General features: G+C 54.5%; 1 protein-coding gene across 6 annotated transcripts; it reads left to right on the forward strand.

Moving 5' to 3' along the window:
* The first annotated feature begins 509 nt into the window (after positions 1-509).
* Positions 510-22,695, forward strand: MFSD2A (MFSD2 lysolipid transporter A, lysophospholipid). 6 transcript variants are annotated; one of them, XM_065421717.1, is made up of 15 exons: positions 510-611; positions 2,641-2,643; positions 3,374-3,499; positions 5,227-5,351; positions 12,820-12,943; positions 13,746-13,824; positions 14,617-14,789; positions 15,404-15,494; positions 17,097-17,218; positions 17,859-17,942; positions 19,245-19,328; positions 19,852-19,964; positions 20,371-20,514; positions 21,355-21,531; positions 22,641-22,695. In XM_065421717.1, the coding sequence occupies exons 1-15, from the start codon at positions 510-512 to the stop codon at positions 22,693-22,695; spliced, it is 1,602 nt and encodes a 533-aa protein (XP_065277789.1). The 6 variants fall into 6 exon arrangements, with proteins under 6 accessions (XP_065277789.1, XP_065277790.1, XP_065277791.1 ...); XM_065421718.1 differs by lacking the exon at positions 2,641-2,643 and adding an exon at positions 3,185-3,193 and having other exon boundaries at positions 510-599; XM_065421719.1 differs by lacking the exon at positions 19,245-19,328.
* Positions 22,696-23,541: the final 846 nt, after the last annotated feature.

Genomic DNA, 23,541 nt, shown 5'->3' on the forward strand with positions numbered 1-23,541 from the left:
AGATCCTGCTTCTCCTCTCACTTAGGTGCAAAGTGGGAGAACCCCGGCTGAAGTGACAGTGGTGTAAATGAAAGAAGAGTCAGTCTCTGGGCCTGTATGTATATTACAACTTACAAGCAGAGTTGTACTGATGTTATGGCACTTCTAAGACGAGCCTGTCCTCAGCTGCTCATTTACCAAACAATCTGGGCTGGAATTTCCCACGCCGACTACCTGCCTGGGGCTGACTATTTTGAGGGGGGTTGTGTTGCATTGAGTCTGTTTTATGTGGGTCTCGCCAAGGGGAACGTGGGTTGGCTGGGCCAGGGAGGCCGGGCAGGGGGTGTGTCTCTAGAAAAGGGGAGGTGATAGGGAGAGAAATTAAATGCAACCAACCCAGCATAGAAACGTCCCATTCATTCATCCCGCTGCTGCCTGGCTCCAGCTCCGCCCAGGCCCCAGGGCTGCGCGCTCCACGCTTGGAAGCTCGCTGGCTCCCTCGCACCCTCCGCAGTAACTTTCGCGGCACCATGGCCAAAGGCAGAGGGGCGGAAAGCGCTTCGTCCACCGGGCTGCTACAACCTAGCCTCCTGCAGCAGGACGAGCTGCGGCATGCCAAGGTGCAGGGCAGCGCTCCGGGCTGGGACGCGTGGTCCGGGGAGAGCGGGGTGGATGCGGCGGGAGGGAGAGGTTCCCTGGGGGCGGGGCGGCTCCAGGGGAAGGGGATTGAGGCTGATGAGGGGGGGGGTGCTGATTGGGGGCGGGGGTATAAACTTCCTCTCCGGGAGGAAAAGCCCCGGGGCAGGCGCGAGCCGGAGTGGGGGAGACACCGAGCCGGCCATGGGGGGAGAGCGGGCCGGGAGGATGCGGCTAGACGGACCGGTGTGTACCCCCCCAGGCTGGGCTGGGAGCGCCGGGTCTGAACCGTGCGGGAGGAGCCGGGCAGGAGCCGGCGGCTGCTCGCTCGCGGCGGGTCCGGGGTGCAGGGAAGTCCCGCTCGCCCTTGGCCGCACCCGGCTGGCTGGAGCTCGGGGGTCGGGCGCGCCGCTGGCTCCAACCCAAGTTCATTCATCAGAAGCAAGGGCAAACTTTTCTTAAAGGAGCCGCGTCCTTCCTCCGCCGCCGGATCCCCCCTGGCTGGAGGCGGGCGGGGGTCCTGGGGGAGGCACAAGGCGATCTGAGACTTGCCCAGCCAAACCCCCTCGTGGGGAGGGGGGCTTCAAAAAGCTGCTTGAAAACGAATTTTCTCTCTTCTTCCCCCCCCCCCCGCCTGCTCACACACCTGGCCCGGCTCGGCTCGGCTTCAGAGCCCCTTTGGGCTTGGGGACGGGATCGGGGCTGCGCTGGGGCTCGAGGCTCTGGTCGCTGTTGGCCCGAACTCTGGGGCTTTGTTTGCATTAAGTTTCAGTCTCTGGACAAACTCCCGGAGGGGGGAGTGTTTGTGTGTGTGTGTGGGGGGTGTTATCACTTAGCCTCTGGGTGCACCAGGGAATGGTCTGATGGGCCCCTTATAAATAGGTGTGAGGTGATCCCTTACACCACCTGGTAAGTGTGCCAGAGCTGGTGATACCGGCCCGCTCCTAACAGCGGGTAAGCCGAGCACTAAGCACTTTATATACCACTTGTTATCTGCTGAGAGCTCTGCAAACATCATCTAATTAATCCTTGCAACGCCCCTGTGGAGTAGGTAAATACCATCCCCTTGATACAAAAGGGGAAACTGAGGCACTTGCCCAAGGCCACATAGTGAATCACCATCCCAGCCTTGCCTGTTTAGCCCTGCGGACAATAGACTGCCTAGCTAGGGGTGCCAACCCTCCAGAATTGTCCTTGAGTCTCTAGGAATGCATCCAATTGGCAACCCCATGCTGCCCAGGATTGTCTGATTGTTCACTTGTATTCCCTGTGTCTGTCTCCGTCTGTTGTCCCTCGTCTTATGCTTCGATTGGAAGCCAGGACGTTTTGTTCTGTGTTCGTACAGCACCAGGCGCGATGAGGCCCTGGTCCAATAATAAGCTGTCTGGTAACACAATTAATAATGATTCACTCCCAACTGTACTGCTAGGGTATTGCCACAGTCTGTGTGGTGTGTCTGTGTTATGTAAAGTGGCAAACTAGCAACTTCATCCCCAGGAAAATTGTCGATACATCTTCTTTCACTCCTTGCAATGCCACTTTCCCGTGGGAGAACTCTGCATGTGCCATCAAAGCTCCCTGTTTGAACTTAACCCAAATTCCCCAGGGCTTTGTCTGCCCTCTCTGTAGGTTTCGATGCAGCTGTAGCTCTAATTTGGTGATGGTATCAGTTTGCAGAATTAATTTTCGACAGCACGCCTGTCCGTAGCCGCCCTGGTGGCTCTCTGCTTTGTTTGCATCTCCTCCCCAGGGGACCCCTCATCTCTTAGTTAAGACCCATCAATTTGAGAAGGGCGCACAAACCGACCGGGTGGGGAGCAGGTGCCCTGGTGTGACTCTCCTGATTCTGAGACTTTCATTGAGAGACTGAGGAATTGCACACGCATCGTCTGTCCTTTTTGCTTGTGGATCATTGTAGGTTCAGAGATGCCACCAGACGTGAGAAGCAAATGGAAACCGCTCTGGCTTATTCTGTGTGATGGGCAAACCCAGCCTCCTGTTAGCTGTAAATCTGGAGGCGCTGAGCCTGTATGTTCACTTAAACGGGCAGTTAAATACAGTACAGCCTTCTGGAGTATGAGTAGTGGGAGAAATTATTTGGATGCTGCTTGACTCTCCCTTGAATTCCAAGGCCTCTGTTTAAAGTTAGGGATCTGGCTAGTTGGAGTGGATTCTGGATTGCCCTCTTCTGAGAGAGACAGACAGACAGACACACACACACACACACACACACACACTGGGATGGCAGTAGGCTGGATGGCCTGTCGGGCTGAATTTAAGCAGAGGATCTGAGCAGTCTGTATTCAGTGCTAGCGGAGCCTTAAAAGCCACTGAATCAGGCCGTTGAAATCTGCTCTCTGTGCTTCCCTTTCTTGGCACGTTCGGTCAGAAACGCTGATCGTTGACCATGGAAGGCAGTAAGGTCTAGTGGTGAGAACAGGGGACTGGAAGTTAAACCAGCAGAGTTTGGATAAGCTGTATGTTGTCCTGGATAAGTTGACACACATTCACCGTGTCCTCGACTGTCAAACTGAAATGTGAGGGGCTGTTCCGTTGTTAACCAGCGAAGCGGAGACCTGTGGGCAGCTCATCTGCAGCGGAGCCTGGAGGGCTGTTTGTAAGCTCTGTTGTGGTCCTAGGTTGCAGGTGGACGTGGGGGAGTGATTGAGGGAGGGGGAAGCTCCCTACACTTGGTGGTGGTTGATCTGACTGTCTAGGGCCAGCCCGACCCAGCTGCAGCCTTTCATTTCTTTTGCAGAAGGAAAGTAAAGCGAAGCTATCGGTGTGCAGCAAACTGTGCTATGCCGTCGGTGGCGCTCCCTACCAGATCACTGGCTGCGCCCTGGGATTTTTCTTGCAGATCTACCTGCTGGATGTCGCACAGGTAATTCTTTCAGCCTGGCGCTGAGTAGCCAGCGTCGGGGTAATACCTGGGGGCTCTGGATGCCATCATGAGATTCTCTTAATCCAAAACGCATCCATTGTGATCCAGTCGTCTTACGTGGCTATTTTTACTCTGACTTGATCTCGGGACGTGGGGCTTAGCACGCTTATAGTCTCCTGTCAGCAGAAGCATTGGCTGGAGAGAGATGGGGGGTAGGGGGAGGTTCCCTGATGGATTTTTCTACTTGCCCAGCAGACTGACGTTCCCTCTATGTATAAAACAGAGCAGGTGCCTGATTAGAGAGATGCCCCCAGGCTGTCTGGCTTCTAGCTGAGGAGCTTTCTTTCCTAGGAGGTGTAGCATTGAGGGTTGCAGGTATAGGGGCTTGCCATTGCCTTAATCAGCTGACTGCTGGGAGGCAGCTGATGGTGAGAGGGGGGATTTGAATACAGGGTGCTCTTGTGATAGGTGAGTTCAGCAGCTGTGAGTCATATGGAGGGAACCCCCCAAGGGCTTTCCCACACAGTAACTTTCAGTGTTGCATAAAGGAGTCTTAGATGAGCCCCGCTCCCCCACCAGTCAGTGCTGTGTCCCTTTCAGATGGGCTTTTAGCAGGGAGGATTTCTGTCAAAAAATAAAGGCGCTTTTCAAACTTGGGGGCCTAAAGTGAGCCACGTGACCCCCTCATTTTCACACCGAAGTAGCTTGGTTGGGGGAATTAGTTGCAGAGTACAGAATTCTCACTGAATGCAAACAGAGTTGAGCGCCCTTGGGGGGGAAAAAGTGACCTGAAATTCAGGTGCCTACGTATGGATTTAGGTGCCAGACTTCAAGCCAGAAAATTCTGCTCTGCGTTTCTAAAATGCTAGCAAATTCCCCTCCAGAAAAAAGGAAGCATGGATCAGATTGGAGCGATTTCTTCAGAGGGCTTAGAGCTGGGTTCACAGTTGCTAGCATTGGGGGGCAATGTCTCCTGGGTTTTTTTCTCCCAGCTTTGCCACCAATGTCCTGTGTGACCTTGTGCACTGCTCTGTGCCTCCATTTTCCCCATCTGTAAAATGGGATAATACTGTCCCTCTGAGTTTTAAGATCTAATGACATCTGTTATGCGCATGCAAAGTAGGAGTATTGGGCCTAGATGCTCTTCTGCTTCCGGTGCTGATGAAGGGTCTGGTGCTGGGCTTGGTATCTGCAGAGAGCTATATATACTGATGTGATGGAGGGTGTGGGTTGGGAAGGAAGCTGTTGCTGGCCATGTTTGTGACACATTCTGGATGTAGCTAGGATGGAAAGGTGATGGCTTCTCCTACATCCTTAATCCAAATGGGATTGTGGGCAGGCCCAGGGGCAGACTTAAGCTGACACTGGAGGTGTTTAGTTGGTGTCTGTTGCAATGAAATTGCCAAGAGTTTAATGTGGAATGGGTAGGATGGAATGGACTGAAATCCTACTTCCAGCTGCAGGCTGCCTCTACCAGCCCCTAGGGTGGCCATCTCAAAGAGGGGGAGAGGGGTCAGATAGTCCCCTTGCCTCTGAGCCACCCTGGAAATGTGTGGAGGAGCGGCCCATGTGCATCTGCTCCATTCCCAAATGCTAAAGGTTGAGGCTAAGATCTTCCGGGAAAGCAATCAGCCGGGGGAAGGGGCTTTGACAGCCTCAGGGTCGTGGGGTCTCTGTCTCCTTTCCAAGGCTATCCAAATGAATTCTGTCCTCTCTTTCTATAACAGCTGGACCCTTTCTATGCCTCCATCATCCTCTTTGTGGGTCGAGCATGGGATGCTATCACCGACCCCATGGTGGGTTTCTTCATCAGTAAAACCCCTTGGAGCCGCCTCGGACGCCTGATGCCCTGGTAAGGGAAGCTTGTTGGAGCTGGGGATTTTGCGTCATGGCCTGAGGTTGGGGCTCAGCATGGACTAGCTTCGGTTCCCTTGGACACAACGGCAGCAGGGCCCTTCCAGGTTGGCTTTAGGATCCTGGGGGCCTTCTAGAGAGTAGAGGCTCGCATTGGCTACCCTGCATTTGCCTCTTGCGCTCCACTTGGAGGCCTCAAAGAAGGGTTAATGTTCTTCCCGTGTCACCATGTGGGGAACCAGAGGCGCAGAAAAGGGAAGGAACTTACCCGAAGGCGCACAGAGAGTCCGAGCTGGGAATAGATCTCAAGTCTGTGCGTCAAATGGAATGGAACAGACGCTTGGCAATCAGCTAAAGGCTGAGTAATCCGTAGATGGCTTAAGTTGTGAAAGATGCCTGACTGATGAGAAGAGGCCCTAGGGACAAGGAGGGAAACTCTATTATCTGGGCCTTCAGCCTTTCGCAGCCTCCAGATAGGTGAGAGGGAAACCTGGTAGTGTGGGAATCCATGAACCCAGCAACCGATCGTTACGTGGGCCTCGCTCTCCCAGAAACGACTCTGGTTCAGCCCCTGTGCAGGAGGTGCCTTGCTGTGGTTATCGACCCATGTGCAGCTGAGTGTATGGAACTCCCTGGGGTGGGACCGGGGGCGAGGGCTGGCAGTCGTGCCAAGCTCTGTGGCCCTGAGCGATAAGAGAATGAGCTTCTGGTGGTGGGCATGCTCCTGTGGGGGGGGTTCTTTGATGGATCTTCAGGATGACTTTTCTCCCTTCCCCCCCCAGATCCCTTGTTACAGAGGTGGCCACTCCTCCCAGCTCTCCTGGGAAGGGGTCGTCTGAGCACTGAACTGGCTCTTGATAAGTCAGACCCTTGATTATTTGTGGATTGTGGTGGTGCCCAGAGGGGATGCCAGTCGTGGACTGGGATTCCATTGCGCTAGGTGCTGTATGAACACTGGGGACGGGAGGGAAATGAGACAAGGGGCTGGGGGGCAGATAGAGCTTTGTAAAGTAGGCTGCGGGGGAGAGGACACGTGTCTGTAGATTGACATGTGAATCGTCAGGCGGCAGGCACAGTGTGTTCCTTTGTCGCAGTGCTGGGACACGTTGTCGTGGGGTGGGAGGAGGGGAAGGTTCCTCTGGCTTGTGTATTGATATACACACACTCTGCAGCTGGTGAGACATGTAAGTTGGTGTAACTGGCCCCACCCCCTGGCAGCTGCTTTTATCTCCACCTGCCCTGGCGGGACAGGGGGAGGCGTCCCCATGAAGGAAACGTACAAAGTTCCTCCTGCTGCTCATGACTGTTCGGCTGCGCTAGCGCGTATCTGAGCCACACAGTATCTGAAAACCCTGCTAGAGATCAGTGGACGCCAAGGCTGCTACCACTGCAGGAACTGAATCTGTGTTGACAGTGGTGGGGGATTTCCAAGAGCTGTAGCCTGGTTTGAATCCTCTTTTCTTCTGTGGAGCTTTTAGCTTTATGTTCTTCTCCGTGGAGTTGGTTTGACTTGGAAGGATGGGGGAGAGGAGGAGTCTGAATAGGAAGTCGAAGATGGTTCAACCAACCTCACCCCTATCCCAGCATGCACTGGGCCTGATTCTCCTCTCACCTGTGTAAATCAGGAGTAACTCCATTGAAAGCAATGAAAACTGGTGATGTAAAACCGATGTCACTGAGAACAGAAACAGGTCCTCTACTTGTCACGATGGGCTGCCCATTAGACCCTACTGTCTCTGGGGGACAGAGCCACGGGGCTTTGCTCAAATACGCGTGTTGCAGGGTGTCGGGCTTGGCTTTTTATCCAGACTGGTTTCCTGGCAAATCATCCCTATGTTAGGAATGAAGCAGTTGGAAGGTGAGAGCTGTCTGTCTCTGGAGCAGCAGTATTGTCCATCCCGGCCATTCAGGAGGGGGTGGTGTGTATGGGAAGGGGGGGTGCAGCCAAGGCTGTTTCTGACGCACCTGTTACTTCTGCAGCCAGGGTCAGTGGGTTGCGGAAAGCCACGTGATTTACAGCTGATTCTGCAGGGGAGAAAGCAACTGGAGACCGGGGCTGCGTTGGCAGCGGCAATACGTGTGCTCTTTCCTTGCTAGATGTTCTCGCTTTGTGCTTCTCTGCCCTCCCACTTTGGCGAGCGGGACTCTGGGCACATGCACGGACAGGACACGTCCAAGAGAAGCATGGTGTGGAGGGGACAGGAGCTAGATGGTTCAGAGGACTGAGAGCATGGTGAGGGAATGCAGCACCTTCCCCCTCTAGGAGCCCGGGTTCTAGTCAGCTGCAGGGTGCTAGCAACTGAAAACCGTGGCTCATTGGTCTCTGTTGAATTAGCTGGTGCCAACCTGATTTCACGCAGGCAGGTATCTGCTCACAGAAAACAGCACTATGAGTCGGCAGAGAAATTAGGACAGTGTCCGGGGGCTTGATCTCCACCTGCTGCCTCTCCGGGTGAGCATGGAGGCACATTAGCCATGCAGTGTTCGGAGGCTTGGCCTGCATCTGCCCTGTGGCTAAAGAGCTAACATCCATCTCCAGGGCAGTCGATCTAGCACCTGGCAGCATTGCTGAAATGTCAAGTAGAGAAGGGGGGTGGGGGGAGGAGGAGATGGGGAGGTGGAAATTAGCGGGACTGGTCCTTTCCCCCACAGGCGGCAGTTGCATCCCTCTGCTCCCTGGGGTTCTAATGAAAAACGTGCTGTCCTGTTTTTGTTGATCTAAACCAGGCTTCACGCATAGACCAAAAATAGTTTTCCTCCCCACTGCGCATGTTGTGAGGTCTTAGGAATTGGAGGAATGGCTGTGAGCAAGGAGCAGCAGCTATCTGGGTGGGTTCCAAGGCAGAGCTAGCAGAGCGCTGTTCTTTAATTGCTCTATATTTGAACATCTAGAAATACTTGGAGTCCTCTGCTGTGCTATAGTCTCATGCCTTTAAGGCTGGGGTTGGGGAGAATGGTCACAGGGGACTTAATATTCACATTCCACTGAACAATGCTTGCACCTTTCAAATTATACTGGGCCTTAGACCTTGGAATCCTGCCTCATTGCTACGGTAGGGGAACAGCGTGTCTACTAGTTGAGCATGGTGGCTTCTATTCATGGCTTTTACGCGTGTTTGCTCTGTGTCATTGGGCAAGTAGCTGGCTTCCCGACTGTGCCACCTTTGGTGACCCTAAATAGCTAGAACTATAGACCGTCCCACTGACTTAAACGGGACTCCCTGTGCATGGGCAAGGGTGTGGCCCTCTATCACTGTGGATCTCAGTTTCTCTATCTGTAAAATAGGAATGATACTTAATTTTTCATCTGTATCGCCCTGAGATCTCTGCCCGGTTCGTTTGTATAACTTGCTTTTAATGAGCCCTGATCACCCGTCAACATCCTCTTATAACCTGCTTCATAAACAAGGCAGATCTACCAAGGAGTTTATTGGTAACTATTCTAAATATTACCCCCAGCTGTACCCTTTTAAGCTGTGGAATAAGGTCCACTTGGTGGGTACATCTGGCTGTAATTCTGCTGCGTGTGGTGACACGGGACGATGTGTGTGTCCCCAGGATAAAATTGTAAGCTATACATTGGCTTGATAGTTCACTTACCAAAATAAAATGTCCCTCTCTGGTGCCCTCTTGTTATAATTTTGGTCTCTTAAACTTGGATTCCCCATATGCTCCCCCATGCCCCCAAATTCATCCCACGTGGATTTCCTTCTCTGTTCACTGAAGTCACCCTAACAGCTGTGCCAGCCAGCAATGTGCTCCCTCTGATCTGAGTGCCCTGCTCTCGCTTCTTCTGAGGGAATTTGGGGCTCTCAGCACCCCCTTTATTTAAGAGGCCCTGTTGCAAACCTCCGTTGCAGATAACTCAAGATCCTGTGTCCTATCTGCAGACCGCGGCTAGGGAAATGATTCTGCTCCAGCAGAGGAAACAGTTAAAGATTAAGGGCGGGGGGGGTGCCGCCTTCAGAGGAACATGCCATCCCGACTTGGCCAATGGGGAGGCAGGGTGTGCGGCATAGCATGGTGGAGCAAATTGCCACAGTCCTGCTCAGGGGTTACTACGAGTCAGTCTCCTGGCTGGAAGCTGCAGCATGAGTGGTGGCTACGGGGTGGGAGGCAGGGTGAGCTGATCTACTGATTCCTTAGCTACGCAGGCCACGCACATGGCTCTAATCCCAGATGTCCAAGTAGTGGGGGGGGGGAGTCTGCCCAGCAGGCATCCGAAATGGACCCTTGTTTGTAACCTTGCAGCACACCCCTGCTGTACTGCTCGGGTGCCCCCTCCGCAGCAGGCCTGGCAATGTGCTCGCTCCTGGAGCTTCGGATCTGCGTAAAAGTTTATGGAAATTCTGAATGACTCAACGTGTGCGAGACGCGATGGGAGAGGAGTGGCTGCCGGGCTCTGTGCTTTCCACTGCTTCCTGGCCTCGTCGTCACACTCTCGCCTGCTCCCCACCCCGTGGAAATGACCGATGCAGGGAAAAATGTGAACGTCGGGTCATGTATTTCCCCCTATGTGGCTGCTGTACGGTGTGCTTAGATAGTGTCTCGCACCCTGGGAGTTTAAATTGAACTCCCTGTCTTGCCATGTCAATCCAGAAAGGAAAGAGACCCGTTCTCCTTTCCGTACCACAGGAAACAATAAATCCGGATCCTCTCTCCAACGCTTCTGGGATTGTAAACGCCACGAGGCAGGGACTGCAAAACCTAGTCCAGTGGGACAATGAGTCTGATGGGGGGGGGCTTCTAGGCCTTCCCGCAGCCTGAGTGTTTGGCTCCATTTCCCCATGGGACTGATCTAGTCCTAGCTGCAGCATTTGGGGCGGGGATCGCTTTACTCCAAAGAAGAAACTGCTTTCTTTCTTCCCTCTTCCCCCCCCCCCACATTATTGGGGGGCCATTCAGACCTTCCCAGAAAAAATGGGATGGATCAAGGTACCAAATTCCCAGGGGATTCTGCTTGTCTCTCGCCTTGTGGGTTCTTGCTAGTGGTGCCGTCACAGGGATGTCGTCCCTCTGAACCAGCCTTCCCCGCCCATTCCCATTCCCCTCTGGGATACGGTGATACTGAATGGAAACTGGAAAGGCCTTATCCCTGTTAGAGCCTGAACTCCAGCGGGCCCCTGGGAGCTGTCTGTCAGTCCCTGCAGTGGGGGTGACGTAGGGGTGGGGGACAAATCACTCCCTTTGCGTGATTGTGAAGTGGGAGGACCCCCCACCCTTGCCCTTCTCCGGATGTGGGGAATCTCCTTTGCTCTCTCTGGGTAGGTTTACGCTGGCGGGATTTTTACCTCCATGTATTTAGTCGCCAGTTAACATTCGCGCCTTTGTAAAGGCTGGATGCTCCCCAAGCACTTGGTCCCTGCGACAGCAATGTGTGTGACTCAGCCGAGCGAAAAGGATAAACTAAAGGTTTGAGTTGGGGCTGATGGGCCACGCAGTGCCAGTCTGCTAAGCTGACTGCAGGGTAGAGGGGAGGATTTGGGCTCTAAAACCAGCTCCCGTCTCTTGCTCTGGCTAGTGGTGAGAAAACCAGCTCCCTGGAGTTCTGCTGGTGGGCAGGGCCGACGGGGGGGGGGGAGGGGGAGCCGGTACAAATTACCGGGGCCTGGCGGTCCAGAAGGGGGCCGGGGACTGGCTTCCCCGTCTTTCCCCCCCCACCCCATCGGCCCTGTTTAGCCGGTCCACCCTTGCTGGGGGGCCTGAAACATTTTTTTCACTGGGGCCCAAACCCGCTCTCGGCGGCCCTGCTGGCGGGTACTGTAGGCCAGGGAGTCACTCCCGGAGCCAGACGCAGGCTTCCTGCTTTCCAGTCTACTTCCACCTCCCTCTCTCCCCACTCCGGACAGGATCAAAGGAAAGAGCCAGCTAGTCTCTGGGGTCTGAAGATGAACTCTTCCTTTGCTAACCAATGTCTGTCTCTGCTTGGGGAAATGGGCCTTATCCCACCCCCCCTCATGCTGCAGGCTTGATTGGCATGTGTAAAATACTCCGGAATCCTTGCAGCTCTGCCCTGCTAAGACAAGCCAGGCTGCTTGCTGCTCAGCCTCCGGGTGGCTCGGATGTGGAGGGAGGGTTTGCTGCCCGAACTGGTTCCTTCACCCTTGCTCCTGCATGCTGCTTAGCCAAGAAGGGAGAGAAGGCTGCCGAACAAGCTCTTGCATCGCGTCCTGTGCAGAGCACTGCTCGACTTGGACGAGAGCCAGGGACAGAAGGAGAAACTAAGAATGGAGATGGTGCCCTGTCCCTTCATCTTGTACAGGCAGGATGGGTGGGGCAGGATCCAGGTCCCAAGGAGTTTCAGGGGCTCTCGGACGCTGATCTGCCTCTGCTGGGAAACAGTCTCCCAGCTGCATGTGCTGTTTTGTAATGGTAGCATCTAGAGTCTTAAATGGGAGCAGGGCCCCGTTGTGGTCTACAAAAGTAGGTGATGGTCCCAGAGAGCTTACAACTTAAATCCTTTCAACGTGTTCTGTGGGAGCAGATGGGTTCTCGGCTCCTTGCTGTGCCCCATCCCTCACCCCGTTCCAGCCCCTGCATCATTTCACCTCCTCCAAATAGACAAACCATTGACCTGACATCCCCTCGGCTTGTTCGCCCAGCAGCCCCACCCTGCTCCAGGCAGGGGATTTGGTCTCTGAGATCAAAGCCTTTCTCCGCAAACCTCCGTCGGCTCTCTTCTCTCTTCCCCTCTCGAATGTCCTGTACTTTGTCGTGTTTTAAATAGTCCCTTTGTGGAGAGGGCCATGGGGGCTGAGATCAGGATTACAGCACACAGTTTAGAGCAAGCCAGGGGAAAGATTTAAGACCAAGCTTTTCAGAGGAGCCTAAGGGGTTTAGGTGCCCAGATCCCTTTGGAATTCAGTGACAGGTGCCTAATTGCACATTGAGTCGTGAGCCAGCAGTCAGGAAGGGGAATCTGCCTGGGAGGTTGGATCCTCAGCCACAGTACAATATTAGGGCATCATGGGACCAGCATCCTCCCACAGGGCTCATGTGATGTGGCATTCAGCAGTCTCTGGCTTCGGGTTAACTTGGGGTAGTGAAGTGGAGGCAAGAGGAAAGCATCAGAGGACATGATCAGTCAGGCTGGAGGACCCTGTTAGACGCGCCCATGTCCCACTGTGCCTGAAAAGCTGCTCCTCTTTGATTAGATAGGCCCATAAGAATTTCTGTATCTTCTCCATTTCTAAGTCCCTACCCCCAGGAAATGGACCAGTGGTCCAACTACTAGACCATCTTGTCTCCAATGGTGGTCAATGCTTGCAGGGTACTTCAAAGCAAACTCCCTGATGTAATGCGCCCGGTTGCACAATATTTTTCCCAACGGCTGGAACTGCTTCTTGGATTGGCTCATGTCCTGCAGCTTGAGGAGCAAGGCCTTTGTATCAGCCCAGCTGCTGTGAGGGTGGGTGCTTGTCACTGTTCATGCTGATGTTTTTTTCTCTCTCTCATTTCCCCCAAAGGATCATCTTCTCCACTCCATTCGCTGTGATCTCCTACTTCCTGATATGGTTTGTGCCAGACCTCTCAAGTGGCCAAGTGATGTGGTATCTTCTCTTCTACTGCATGTTCCAGACCCTTGTGACGGTGAGTCCGCCCTCCATGCACACAACTGGGCTCCTTTTTTTGGGGGGGGGAAGAAGCCAACCTTTTCTCACCTGCCTGATGGAGCCGAGGAGTGGTGCCACAATGGCAGGGTTGGCACAAGCCACCCTGAAAGGAGTGAGAGGCTGAGAGCATCCATAAGGGCTGTCCTTGGACCGCCAGTGTCATCTGGGTTTCCCACCGTCTTGATTCTACAACTAGGGTAACCAGACGTCCCGATAAAATTGGGCCCATCCCGATTTTTCGGTGTTTGTTCCGCATCCCGACCAATCTCTGGTCGGGACGCAATTTGTCCCGATATTTCGCTCCGCTGGCAGCACTCATCAGTTTTTTGTTGTTTCTTTTGCACACACACACACACACACACACTCTCCCCGGTGTCCCGATATTTTCTTCCTCTCATCTGGTCACCCTATCTACAACTCACAGACGTGCCTCTGGCCATGGGGCCAGCTTGTTGGCTGATCTGCTGTGGGGACTGGAGAGGCAAGACAAGTCATAGCTCATCTCCTCCTCTTCCCTTCAGCAGTTTGGGGGACCCCTCCAAGGCCAGCCCTGGCTGGGGTGGAGCATTACGGAGGGGGGCGAGGATTCCCATTTACTCTTCTATATAGTCTGTACCTGGATGGAATTTCCTTCCCGCAAAAGAATCTTCCAACCCACTCAACCTATGGTCAGCGTCTCATTGGGGTCTGTAGCATGAATTCCCTTGACCTCCATGAATGTCTGTGCACCAAAGGGTGAACTTTCTCTCTCTTCCCATCCGCCCTGTTTCTCGTTGCAGTGTTTCCATGTTCCCTATTCAGCGCTCACGATGTTCATCAGCAGGGAGCAGAGCGAACGGGATTCCGCTACCGCCTATCGTAAGAGCCCTTCCCGTCTCCCTTACAATTGCCGTGTCAGTGCTTTCCCCCTCCCACAGCTTGGGTGCAGCCACAGGAGTGTATATGCTCCCGGGGTTTGGCTGCTGGTCCCTGGGAGGCAGCAGGTTTCTCCGTTCCATACCCTGTCCACTACATGTGCAGGCGTGTGTGTGTGGGGGATGTCCCTTGCTGCTCCTGCAGGATGTATGTAAGATCATCTGCAAGTGTACAGCCATGTGTCCAAGCGTGTTTGCACATGTACACGTTGGCAATGAGGATCCTGTTCTGAAAGTCTTCCAAAGCTCCCTGCGCCTCTCTTGCATTGCAGCTCTCTCAGATCCCACTTCTTCGACTAAAGGGACCCTCGGTTTAATGTCCACGTCTAACCTGCCTTGTGGCAGGAGTCTGTCCGGACGGGACTCTGCCTGCTGATAGTTTGTCCGCTGGAGAGCACAGTGGCTAGAGCAGGAGACTGGGAATCTGGAGCTCTTGGGTTCTGTTCCCAGCCTTGACGCTGAGCTGCTGTGTGACCTGGGGCAAATCCCGTCACCTCTCTGTGCCTGTTTTCCCTCAGTGGGGATGCCTTCCTCCCATAGGCTTGGAGATCTGGAGAAGCGACTGCTCTAGTCTCTGGCTGGGTGGGCGCGGTGCGTCACTTGATGGCTTTAACGTTCGGAATGTGTAGACCTCCAGGTGTTTGCCTCTGGAGGAGCAGGCGTTCGCAGCCGCTCTCCTCACTCAATTGGGCCGGGGCGTTGACGCGGTAATGACCCGCCTGGCTCCTCTGTTCAGGTATGACGGTGGAGGTGTTGGGCACCGTGCTGGGCACGGCCATCCAGGGGCAGATCGTGGGCCAGGTGGACACGCCGTGCATTCAGGACTCCCGCCTCTTCGGCGTCACTAACTCTTCGGTGGCCATGGAGGAGGTGAACATTACCCGGGATGCCGGCTCCCTCACGGACACGGTAGGTCTGTGGCACCCTGGCCGCTCATCCTCGCCCTGCTCAGGGACCCTCCTCTTTCATTGCAGCCTCTCCCACGCTGCCTCAGCCGGACTCTGGAGGCAGGAAAGCGTGTGAAAATCATGTGCTGAGTTACTTTGCCCTGCCTCCAGAGAAATCCCTACAGCCTGAGACTGGGCCCCTCTAGCTGCTGTGTAACTAAGGAACTTAGGGGTCCCCTAGGAACTTAGGGGTACCTATCTCCATGCAACAGGTATGGAGCCAAAATACAGTAGAGCCTCGTGGCTCATCGGAACTGGATTCAGTTGCAGATGCAAATCCAGGTGCCTGTGGGGTGCATGGTCCCTTCGTTCATGGTGAGAACTGGCTGCAGAGAGGGAAGTCCGTTGTTCAGGATCCCCTGGCATTATCGGGGGGTGGAGCAGGGAGCTTTTTATGCAGCCCCATAGCACAGCATAGACTCTGCCCCACCCCAGTCTGTAGCGAGAGCTCTGTCCGGTTCTGCTGGCGCACGCGTGACGCTGGCTGCGCCATGGTCTAGAGCTCCCCAAGGGCGGCTGGTAGAAGGGGCCTGGCGGAGCAGCCTCGCTAACTGGATCTGCATCTGCCTTGCACAGAGAAACGCCTACATGATTGCAGCGGGAGTCATTGGTGGGATCTACATACTCTGCGCCATTGTCCTGTTTCTGGGCGTGCGGGAGAAGCGAGGTGAGTGCGGGAGGTGGAGGAAGGCCCTTACGTTGGCATTTGCAATGTCCAGAGTCCAGAAGGGCTTTCCAAGCAACAGACCAGGCTGGACCCTGTACGTGGGTCATCTCGCCTCTTTCAGAGGGGTTAGAACAGTGGTTCCTTAGCCACGGGTCTTTCCCCTAATCGTATGGGCAGAAAGCGGGGAACAAACACGGAAGGGGAAATTGCAGGAGATGGGAATTCCTATTAAAAGCTGTCCTCACCTGCTTCACCCAGGGTCATACTCTGGCTTTAACCAGCGGGCCAGGAGCAGAGGACAATGTTTTATGCTGATCTCTTTAAATGGGCCCCTTTGTGAGCCAAGTGCCTCTGGACTGAAGTCATCCAGGCCATTCAAACCTGAGCTGTGTTTAGGAGGCACGTTCTTCAAACAGCCCCTCCCCTGGCAGGCACTCTCCCTGCTATGCTAACTGAACACACCCCATGCTGGCTTCCAACCCTGCTCTTAAGCAGTTAGTTCGGAGCTGGGAAGGAAGTGCCGCTCTGCATGAACCGGGAACGCTGCCTGTCCTGCGCTAAACCAACATGTGCCAGTATGAAGAGCCGAGACCAGGCCGCTTGTTACACAGCTGAAGCCCTGGAGGGGGTAGGGTTCCATTCAAGGGCGTAGGCTGGGGAGGGGTGTACGGTGCGAATGCAAAGGATCCTGTCCTGGGCTTGATGGGTTCTTGCCTTGGTTTCTTCACCCAGTTCGATGCCTGGAGCCCAGCTCTCCCTGGGAGTTGAAGTACTTGCCCCTCCCACGCCTCTCTTCCTGGCTGGTGCTGTTGACACCTGGTTATCCGCCAAAACTAGGGCGAGTGGGAGTCCAGGTTATTGTAAACCAGGATGGGTATGGAGTGGGGGGGGGACACCGCTTCAGACACCCATTTCTTGTGTGTAAACCTCCATGGAAAGACTGTGTCAGTGGCAAGATGGCACGGCTCACTGGAGAATCTCAAGGGGACCCTGTTACTGCAGGAAACCGTCTGGGAGAACTTGTCTTCCTGCCCAGTATTTACCCGGGTCAGTGTTTTGCTGCCTGGCTTTGGCTGACAATGTCTAGCCTCCAATATGCTGGCTGGACTCGGGCTATTCCATAGCTGCGATAACAATGCGGAGTGGGATTTATTTCTGAGCCCAGCTGGGTTTCGTCCTGCTCTCCCCACCCTTAACAGGACACCTGCACTGGAGCAGTGCTCTGCTGATCATGGGACAAAGGGGAGCAGAGATCTGGGTGCCAGGGACTTTAGAATTTTAGTCCCAGCTCTGCCACTGGCTTGCTGTGTAGCCTTGGGTGAATCACTTAACTGGTCCGTGCCTCAGTTTCCCTATCTCTAAAATGGGGACTTGCCTCACAGGAGTGGTGAGGATGGGATGTCTCGCCGTACTTGGGAAGATCGCTGTTACGGGGGTCAGCGGAGGTGCCGAGGCTGGCTGGTGCTGAGTCTCAGGGGTGCCTTTTTCATACCAGTGTACTGCAGTAATGGGCCCCCTGTCTGTTATAGCACTGGGGCCCGTTATGCCAGGGTGCCTTTAGAAAGGTCTCTAATCACCTGCTGATCCTGCTCTGCTCCCCAGATGCCTCTGAGCTCCAGTCGGATGAGCCCATCTCTTTCTTCCGGGGGCTGAAGCTGGTGATGAAACACGGTGCCTACATCAAGCTGATTGCTGGCTTCCTCTTCACCTCGCTCGCCTTCATGGTGAGGAACTGCCTGGGGAGGGACAGTGTGGCTTAGAGCCGACCCGGAGGTGGGAGGAAATGCATAACTGGCTGAGTACTGTCAGATGGACCTGTAGGAGAGCAAGGGGGGTGGGGATGGGGGTCAAATACCATCTTCCTCCTGTCTCCAGCACCCTTCTGCCATAGCTATTGGTCCCCTTCCCAGCACGATGCGAGTGCCAGTACTTGTCCTCCTGTGACCTAGGCCTGTTAGCCCTTCTTTGACCCTTCCGCTCTGCTGGCCTGGGTCGTGTTTACGGATGTGTCGGACAATCTGTGCCCAGCGAGGGAATTCCTGAGCTGGTGCGTTGAGAGCAAAGGGTGTTGGAATCTTAGACCTGTTTGCTGAGTCCCCTTGGAAGGGGTGGGGGGATTTCCCTCCCGCTACAATACGCTCAAGGCCTGCCTACAGCAGCGGGCTGCGTTCGTACAGCCCCGAGCATGTCTGTGCACTGGGTCCAGCTAGACCACTTTAGCGTTTTCCCCGTGGGGTGGGTCTGGGGGCTGCAGGGAATCCCGTTTCTCCGTGGGAGGCTGTTCAGTGCATTTTCCCCCTGGAAGGGGGAATCTCCCTGTTCCGTTCTGCTCTGCTGACCTCCCGTGTCTGTTTCCTTCCCCAGCTGCTGGAAGGGAACTTTGCCTTGTTTTGTACCTACACCCTGGGATTCCGCAACGAATTCCAGAACATCCTCCTGGCGATCATGGTACGTATGGCGCGTGTGAGTACGTGGCACCCCTTCCCCCGACCCTGCCTGCCTGGGCTAGGCAGACTGTCAGCTCTTGGAGGTAGTGAGCCTGTCTGTACAGCGCCGAGCACAATGGAGCCCTGATCTCCCTGGGTCCCTAGACAATACAGTAATAAACATGATGAATAATAATAATCGCTGTCCCCTTCACCTGGCGGTCTCCTCCTTTCTACACTCAGGAGCCCATTGGTTGGTGAGGGTGGGGACTTGACTGTAGTGGTCTAAGAGCCTAAAGCAGAGATGGGGAGCCCCAGGTGAGGGGAGATCAGGTCTGGAAGAGCCTGGCATGTGGGGAAAGGTGACTGGAGGTTGCCTCAGGAGTGGGAGGAGGGGTAACGAGTTACTTAACGTGGCTCCTGGAAAGACACGGCCAGTTGGCAAGAACAGCGAGTCCTTTGTCCGCATTTGAAGCGGACCATGAAAGAGGGGAGAATAAAAGCCGCGCGGGCCCTTTGTCTAAACCCTGCCTTTTTTTTTTTCTTCTTTCCATGAGGGGGGAAAAAAGGAGCCCTGAGTGGTGATTGCAGGGAGGCACTGAATGGAGGGAACAGAGCGGATTGTCTGGGAACCCTTTGCACGTTGCTAGATGGAGAAAGAGTGGGGGAGGGGGCTGGGGGAGCATTGTGGCATGAAACACTTTTCCCTGCCAGAAAGGCAGTGAAAGAAAGAGAGAAAATCCACCCCTGGTTCTAAGGAAATGCAAGGGCTCGAAAGCAATGGAAGCAAGAGACCAATCCCATAGCCGAATGCACCTCCTTGGCCCCGCGAAGACCAGGATGTTGGTCATGTGTCTGGCTGCAGCCCGTTGGGTCTCTTCTGTTCTAGGCTGGCTCCCTGCAAGGGAGGGGCCGTCTTGCTTCAGAGAAGCCTGGCAAAGTCGTCACGAACGTTCATCAGACCTGGTCCAGAATAGACTCTCTTCCAACGCTTGCCCTCTGAGGACGAGCTAACGGGCTTTGCAAGACAGCTTCTGTAAAGGCGCTGGCGCGAGTGTAGGTGGGCTTCAAGAAGGTCCTTTAGAGCCAGGATGGTCTTTTGGCTAGGGCCTTGTGTGGATGAGTGAAACACCCGAGGGGGCTCCAAACCACAGGCAAAAGAGGGTCCAAATTCATCTGTCCTGCATCCAGGCCTGACCTCAAGCTGTCACCCCAACCATCTCCATTCCTGCTGCATTAGAGGTTAACATGTGTCCGGTGGACAAAGCATCTATGGAGACTGGTTGGCCTGAGTCGTGTGTCTTTTCCCCTCTCTCTCTTGCAGCTCTCTGCCACCTTGTCTATCCCCCTCTGGCAATGGTTCCTTATGCGCTTTGGGAAGAAAACTGCTGTGTATGTTGGGATCTCAGTAAGTAAGTCTCCTGGGGTCACAGAGGGGCAGAGAGTGGTTTGTTGCTGTGTGCCTCGTAGGGAATCCTAGCAAGTGGAGGTGAGGAAAGACCAGAGCAGGGGATCTAAACCTCACCCCTCTAGGTAGCGGTTCCAAATCAGGTCAGGAGTGATCAGAAGTTACCACCATCACCTGACATTCATTCGCTGGCCTCTCTCTACTTCTTAGTGGTGTCACAAAGGGCACTTCTTGGTAGTCACGGTGGAGAGGCCAAGGACAGACTGGGCCATGGAGACTGAATTATCCTCTGAGCCTGGGACATGGGCCCTCCAGGGCAGGGTGTTGGTGGGACAGCGTTAGAGAGGTTGCGTTACTGCTGCCTATGCTGTGGGTAGATCCTACCCTATCAGCCAGCACCTCCAAGTGCTGAAACTCACATGAGAGGGAAGATGGGGAGAGGCCAATTGGCTCATCAGGTCCATCTTGATTATCTGCTGCCCGGCGGGTGAGGTGACACCTCTGTTCTTTCCTGGCTCCGCAGTCTGCCATCCCCTTCCTCATCATGGTTGTCGTTCTGGAGAGTAACTTGATCGTCACCTACGTTGTGGCCATTGCAGCTGGGATCAGTGTCGCTGCTGCCTTCCTCTTGCCGTGGTGAGTGTGAGGCCTCCAGACTCAGGCAACCACAGAACTACGATCCCGCATTCTCTATCGCTGGTAGACATCTGCTGACACACAGTGGTGACGTCTGGGCTGATGTCTCTAGTGCTGGGGGTCGGATCCAGGATGAGGCAATTCCTGAGGTCTTGAGCCTTCTCCTGTCAGTACTCAGGGCATTGTGGGTCTTTTCAGTATGAAGGTGAACCCACAATCCATGGCCCTTTCCCAAGTCTCTGCCCCTCTGTACCGTTATTGGAGGGGAAGTAATTGGAAGTCTGTAATTTGGGGGTGGGGACCTCCCATGTCTCTGCTTTGGAAGGGGAAGTGTGGGCTCCACTGAAGACTTGAGATTTTCATTAGCCTCTGTCTGAGGCTCACGCACTTTCCTCTCTCGTCTCAGGTCCATGCTGCCAGATGTCATAGACGACTTCAACCTCCAGCACCCAGACTCCCGTGGCCATGAAGCTATTTTCTTCTCCTTTTACGTCTTCTTCACCAAGTTCGCCTCCGGGGTGTCTCTGGGGATCTCCACACTCAGCTTAGAGTGAGTCCTGTCAGCACGCCGAGCCTGGAGGCAGGGGGGGCTTGTTAGGAGAGCTGGTAGCTGGGACAGAGAAGGAAGGCTTCTCTCAGACCCTGCAGTCTGGAGCCTCTCCATTTTTAGCTACAAAACCATGAAGGGAATTGGGATTAGATCCAGTCCAGAGGCTTAGATGTCCAGAGGCTTACACTGAAGGTGCATCCAGGTGCATCTCCCCTGCAGCTTTTGTCCTAGGAGGGAGGCTCATTCCAAGTTTGCAGTGAATAAGCACTAAAAGGAGAAATCTTTGGAACCGGCCTTTCTCTGTGGTAGTGAATTGAGGTGCTACCTCTTGCTGTGCCAGCCCCTTGGCCAGAGCACGTCCCAGCCTTTGACTGATTTCTTCTCCCAACACCCCCATGAAGCAGGGCAGTGCTACTGTCCCTCTCTTACAGAGGGGACCTGAAGCACAGACAGGCTAAGTGACTTGCTCAAAGTCACACAGGATGTCTGTGGTGGAGCAAGGAGGCTCCAGGCTGACACCCTCCTCGCTGGGCTGGCTTTCCTCCATTGCTCCATCAGGGGGGATGGAACAGACCACATAGCTGTGAGCTTCTAGACCATGGCGGCTGTTGGCTTTGGGGTTGGAGGAGGAGATGCTCCTTGCTAGATGGAGGAGGGTTGATGTGATGCTAAAGCAGCGAACGCTGGCTCAGCAGTAATGCCCTGGGAATCCTGATCTATCTCATGGCCGTTCTTCCCCTGAGAGGTACCTCTGGAGAGCTAGGACTGAGCTGGTGTGGAGAGAGGAGGTTGGTAATAGCCTCATGCATTTCCCTTGCTTGACAGTTCCTGTTCTCTTAGCTTTGCAGGCTATAAGACCCGGGGCTGCTCCCAGCCCGAGGAGGTGAAATTCACGCTGAAGATGCTGGTATCGGCAGCCCCGGTGGGGCTGATCCTGCTGGGCCTGCTCCTATTCAAGCTGTACCCCATCGACGAGGACAGGCGGAGGGAAAACAAGAAGGCCCTGCAGGATTTAAGGTACGGGCTGGCATGGCCCTCTCTGTGCTGCAGGGGAAGGACTGCACTCGTTGGGTTGGGCAAGTTCCAGAAGAGAGTGATGGGGAAGGGCAACGGTTCTCACTAGTGCCCTGACCAGCTCTAGTGCTGGGAGAACCTGCCCTGGCTTTGCAGGTCACTGGGAGGCTGAGGAAGGTGGCTAGTCCTTCAGCCCGTAGGAGGCTGACAATCTCTCCCCTGAGGATCTGCACTTCCAGCTAGCCTCAGAACACCTGCAGCCCTAACGCACCGCCTGCCCTTTGACGGGTGGCTGTGAGACCCTGCCGCGCTGCTCAGTGGCGTCACCCAGCAGGTAGCGTCTTAAGGCTGCAGCGTCGTAAGATGCCAGGGGCATCGCGTATCGCTAGAGGTGGAGCAGGACTCCCCCAGCCGCGGCGCTGCCTCCGGTACGTTGCTGTGGGATGGTAAAGTACTGCAATGAATATAAATACACGTGGAGTGCTGTGCATTGCCTGTTCCCGTGGCTGCGGCAGTGCCGCTGCCTGGCTTTCCGCTGCGGGAGCGGGCGGTCTCTGCTGCTTCCCCCAGACCCAGCTCAGGGCTGCATTTACTGACTTGGTGGAGCCTGCGAGAAGTAAAAAAAAAAAAACGTTGGCATTACGGCTGGGCCTGGGAAACGAAGCCTTTCCCTAGAAGGCCCCTATTTCAATCTGCTCCAGAACGGTGCTGAGAAAGCTGTTGAGCATTTCACAACCATTCGGTGGCCTCTGTTACAAGGGGGTCGGGCCTCCATCCAGTTCCTAGTGGAGGGAAAGGTGTCCACCTAGCAGAAACGGCTCTTCTGTCACCCTGCTGGTAGTCTGGGCTGAATGGGGCTGGAGAGGGGAACGTACAGTCCTCTCTGCCCTGGCGGCGTTGACTCCAGAGCCCGGAGACATTGGCAGCGAATGGCCCCATTGTTCCCATCCTGCAGCTAAGAGGAGGGCTCCCTTCCCTGTAACTATCCCTCACTAACCCCCTCTGGCTCGCTGGCCCTTGCTTTCGAGCCCAGAGCGCTCTCTGCATGGGGATACCAGCTGGCAGAAAGGGGGCCATTCCTGTCTGATGCCCACCAATCCTTCCCTTCCCAGGGAGGAGGAAAACAGCAGCGACTCGGACTCCACGGAACTCGCCAGCATCGTGTGACCCCGGCTCACCTCCATCTACTGTTTACACACTGGGCGTCTTCAGGAACTGGACGGGGTCACTGCCGAGTAACCACGTTACCCAGAACTCCTGGAGATGCTGGTGACGTGCTACGCGGGGCTTTGTGGAGCATCTGTGGTGAATGTTACATGGGATCTGCGGGCAGTGGTCTCGGGCCATCCATGGGATCCATAGAGTGCCGGTAGTGTACGTTACACGGGATCTATTCAGTACTGCACTAATGTGCCTCTTAACGAACAAACACTACACCAGCCTGGCCCGCGCAGCGCTGTCTGCAGAGCACAGCAGCCTGAGCCAGGAAGCTATTGCTCGTAACACACAGGAGACTTGTGCGTACTCTCTGCCTCTCACACACTGATTTGCCTGGTACTGCAGGTACTGAATATGGCACAGATCCTTGCAGTATTGTCTCTGGATCACTCGTGGACCCATGTGGTGCTGGTAGTGTACATTACACTGTTAATGTGAATGAGATGAAGATTAACTCACCTGTACTATCTGTAAAATAAGGACACTAATGTAGAAAGAGCTGGGTTTTTTTATAAAGTCTAATTAATTAAATAACTTAATGATGTTGTAAATAGAAATTATTTTTCCCTATTTGTATATGTCTGTATGGAATCCAAACTGGAACTATTAATATTAATTTACATAAAAGTGGGGAAATGTCACCTGGATTGGTGTGATGGATTTTCTCCCCCCCCTCACCCAGTGGCTATTGTCCTTACAAGGACACAAGGTAGCTGAGAGTCCAAGAGTGCCAGCTCTGCTTTACCATGCAGGGCATGTTGGCACCCTTCCTGTCTAGATGGAAGGCAGATTCCA

The sequence above is a fragment of the Emys orbicularis genome, chromosome 23, assembly GCF_028017835.1.
Source record: "Emys orbicularis isolate rEmyOrb1 chromosome 23, rEmyOrb1.hap1, whole genome shotgun sequence".
Taxonomy (NCBI): domain Eukaryota; kingdom Metazoa; phylum Chordata; order Testudines; family Emydidae; genus Emys; species Emys orbicularis.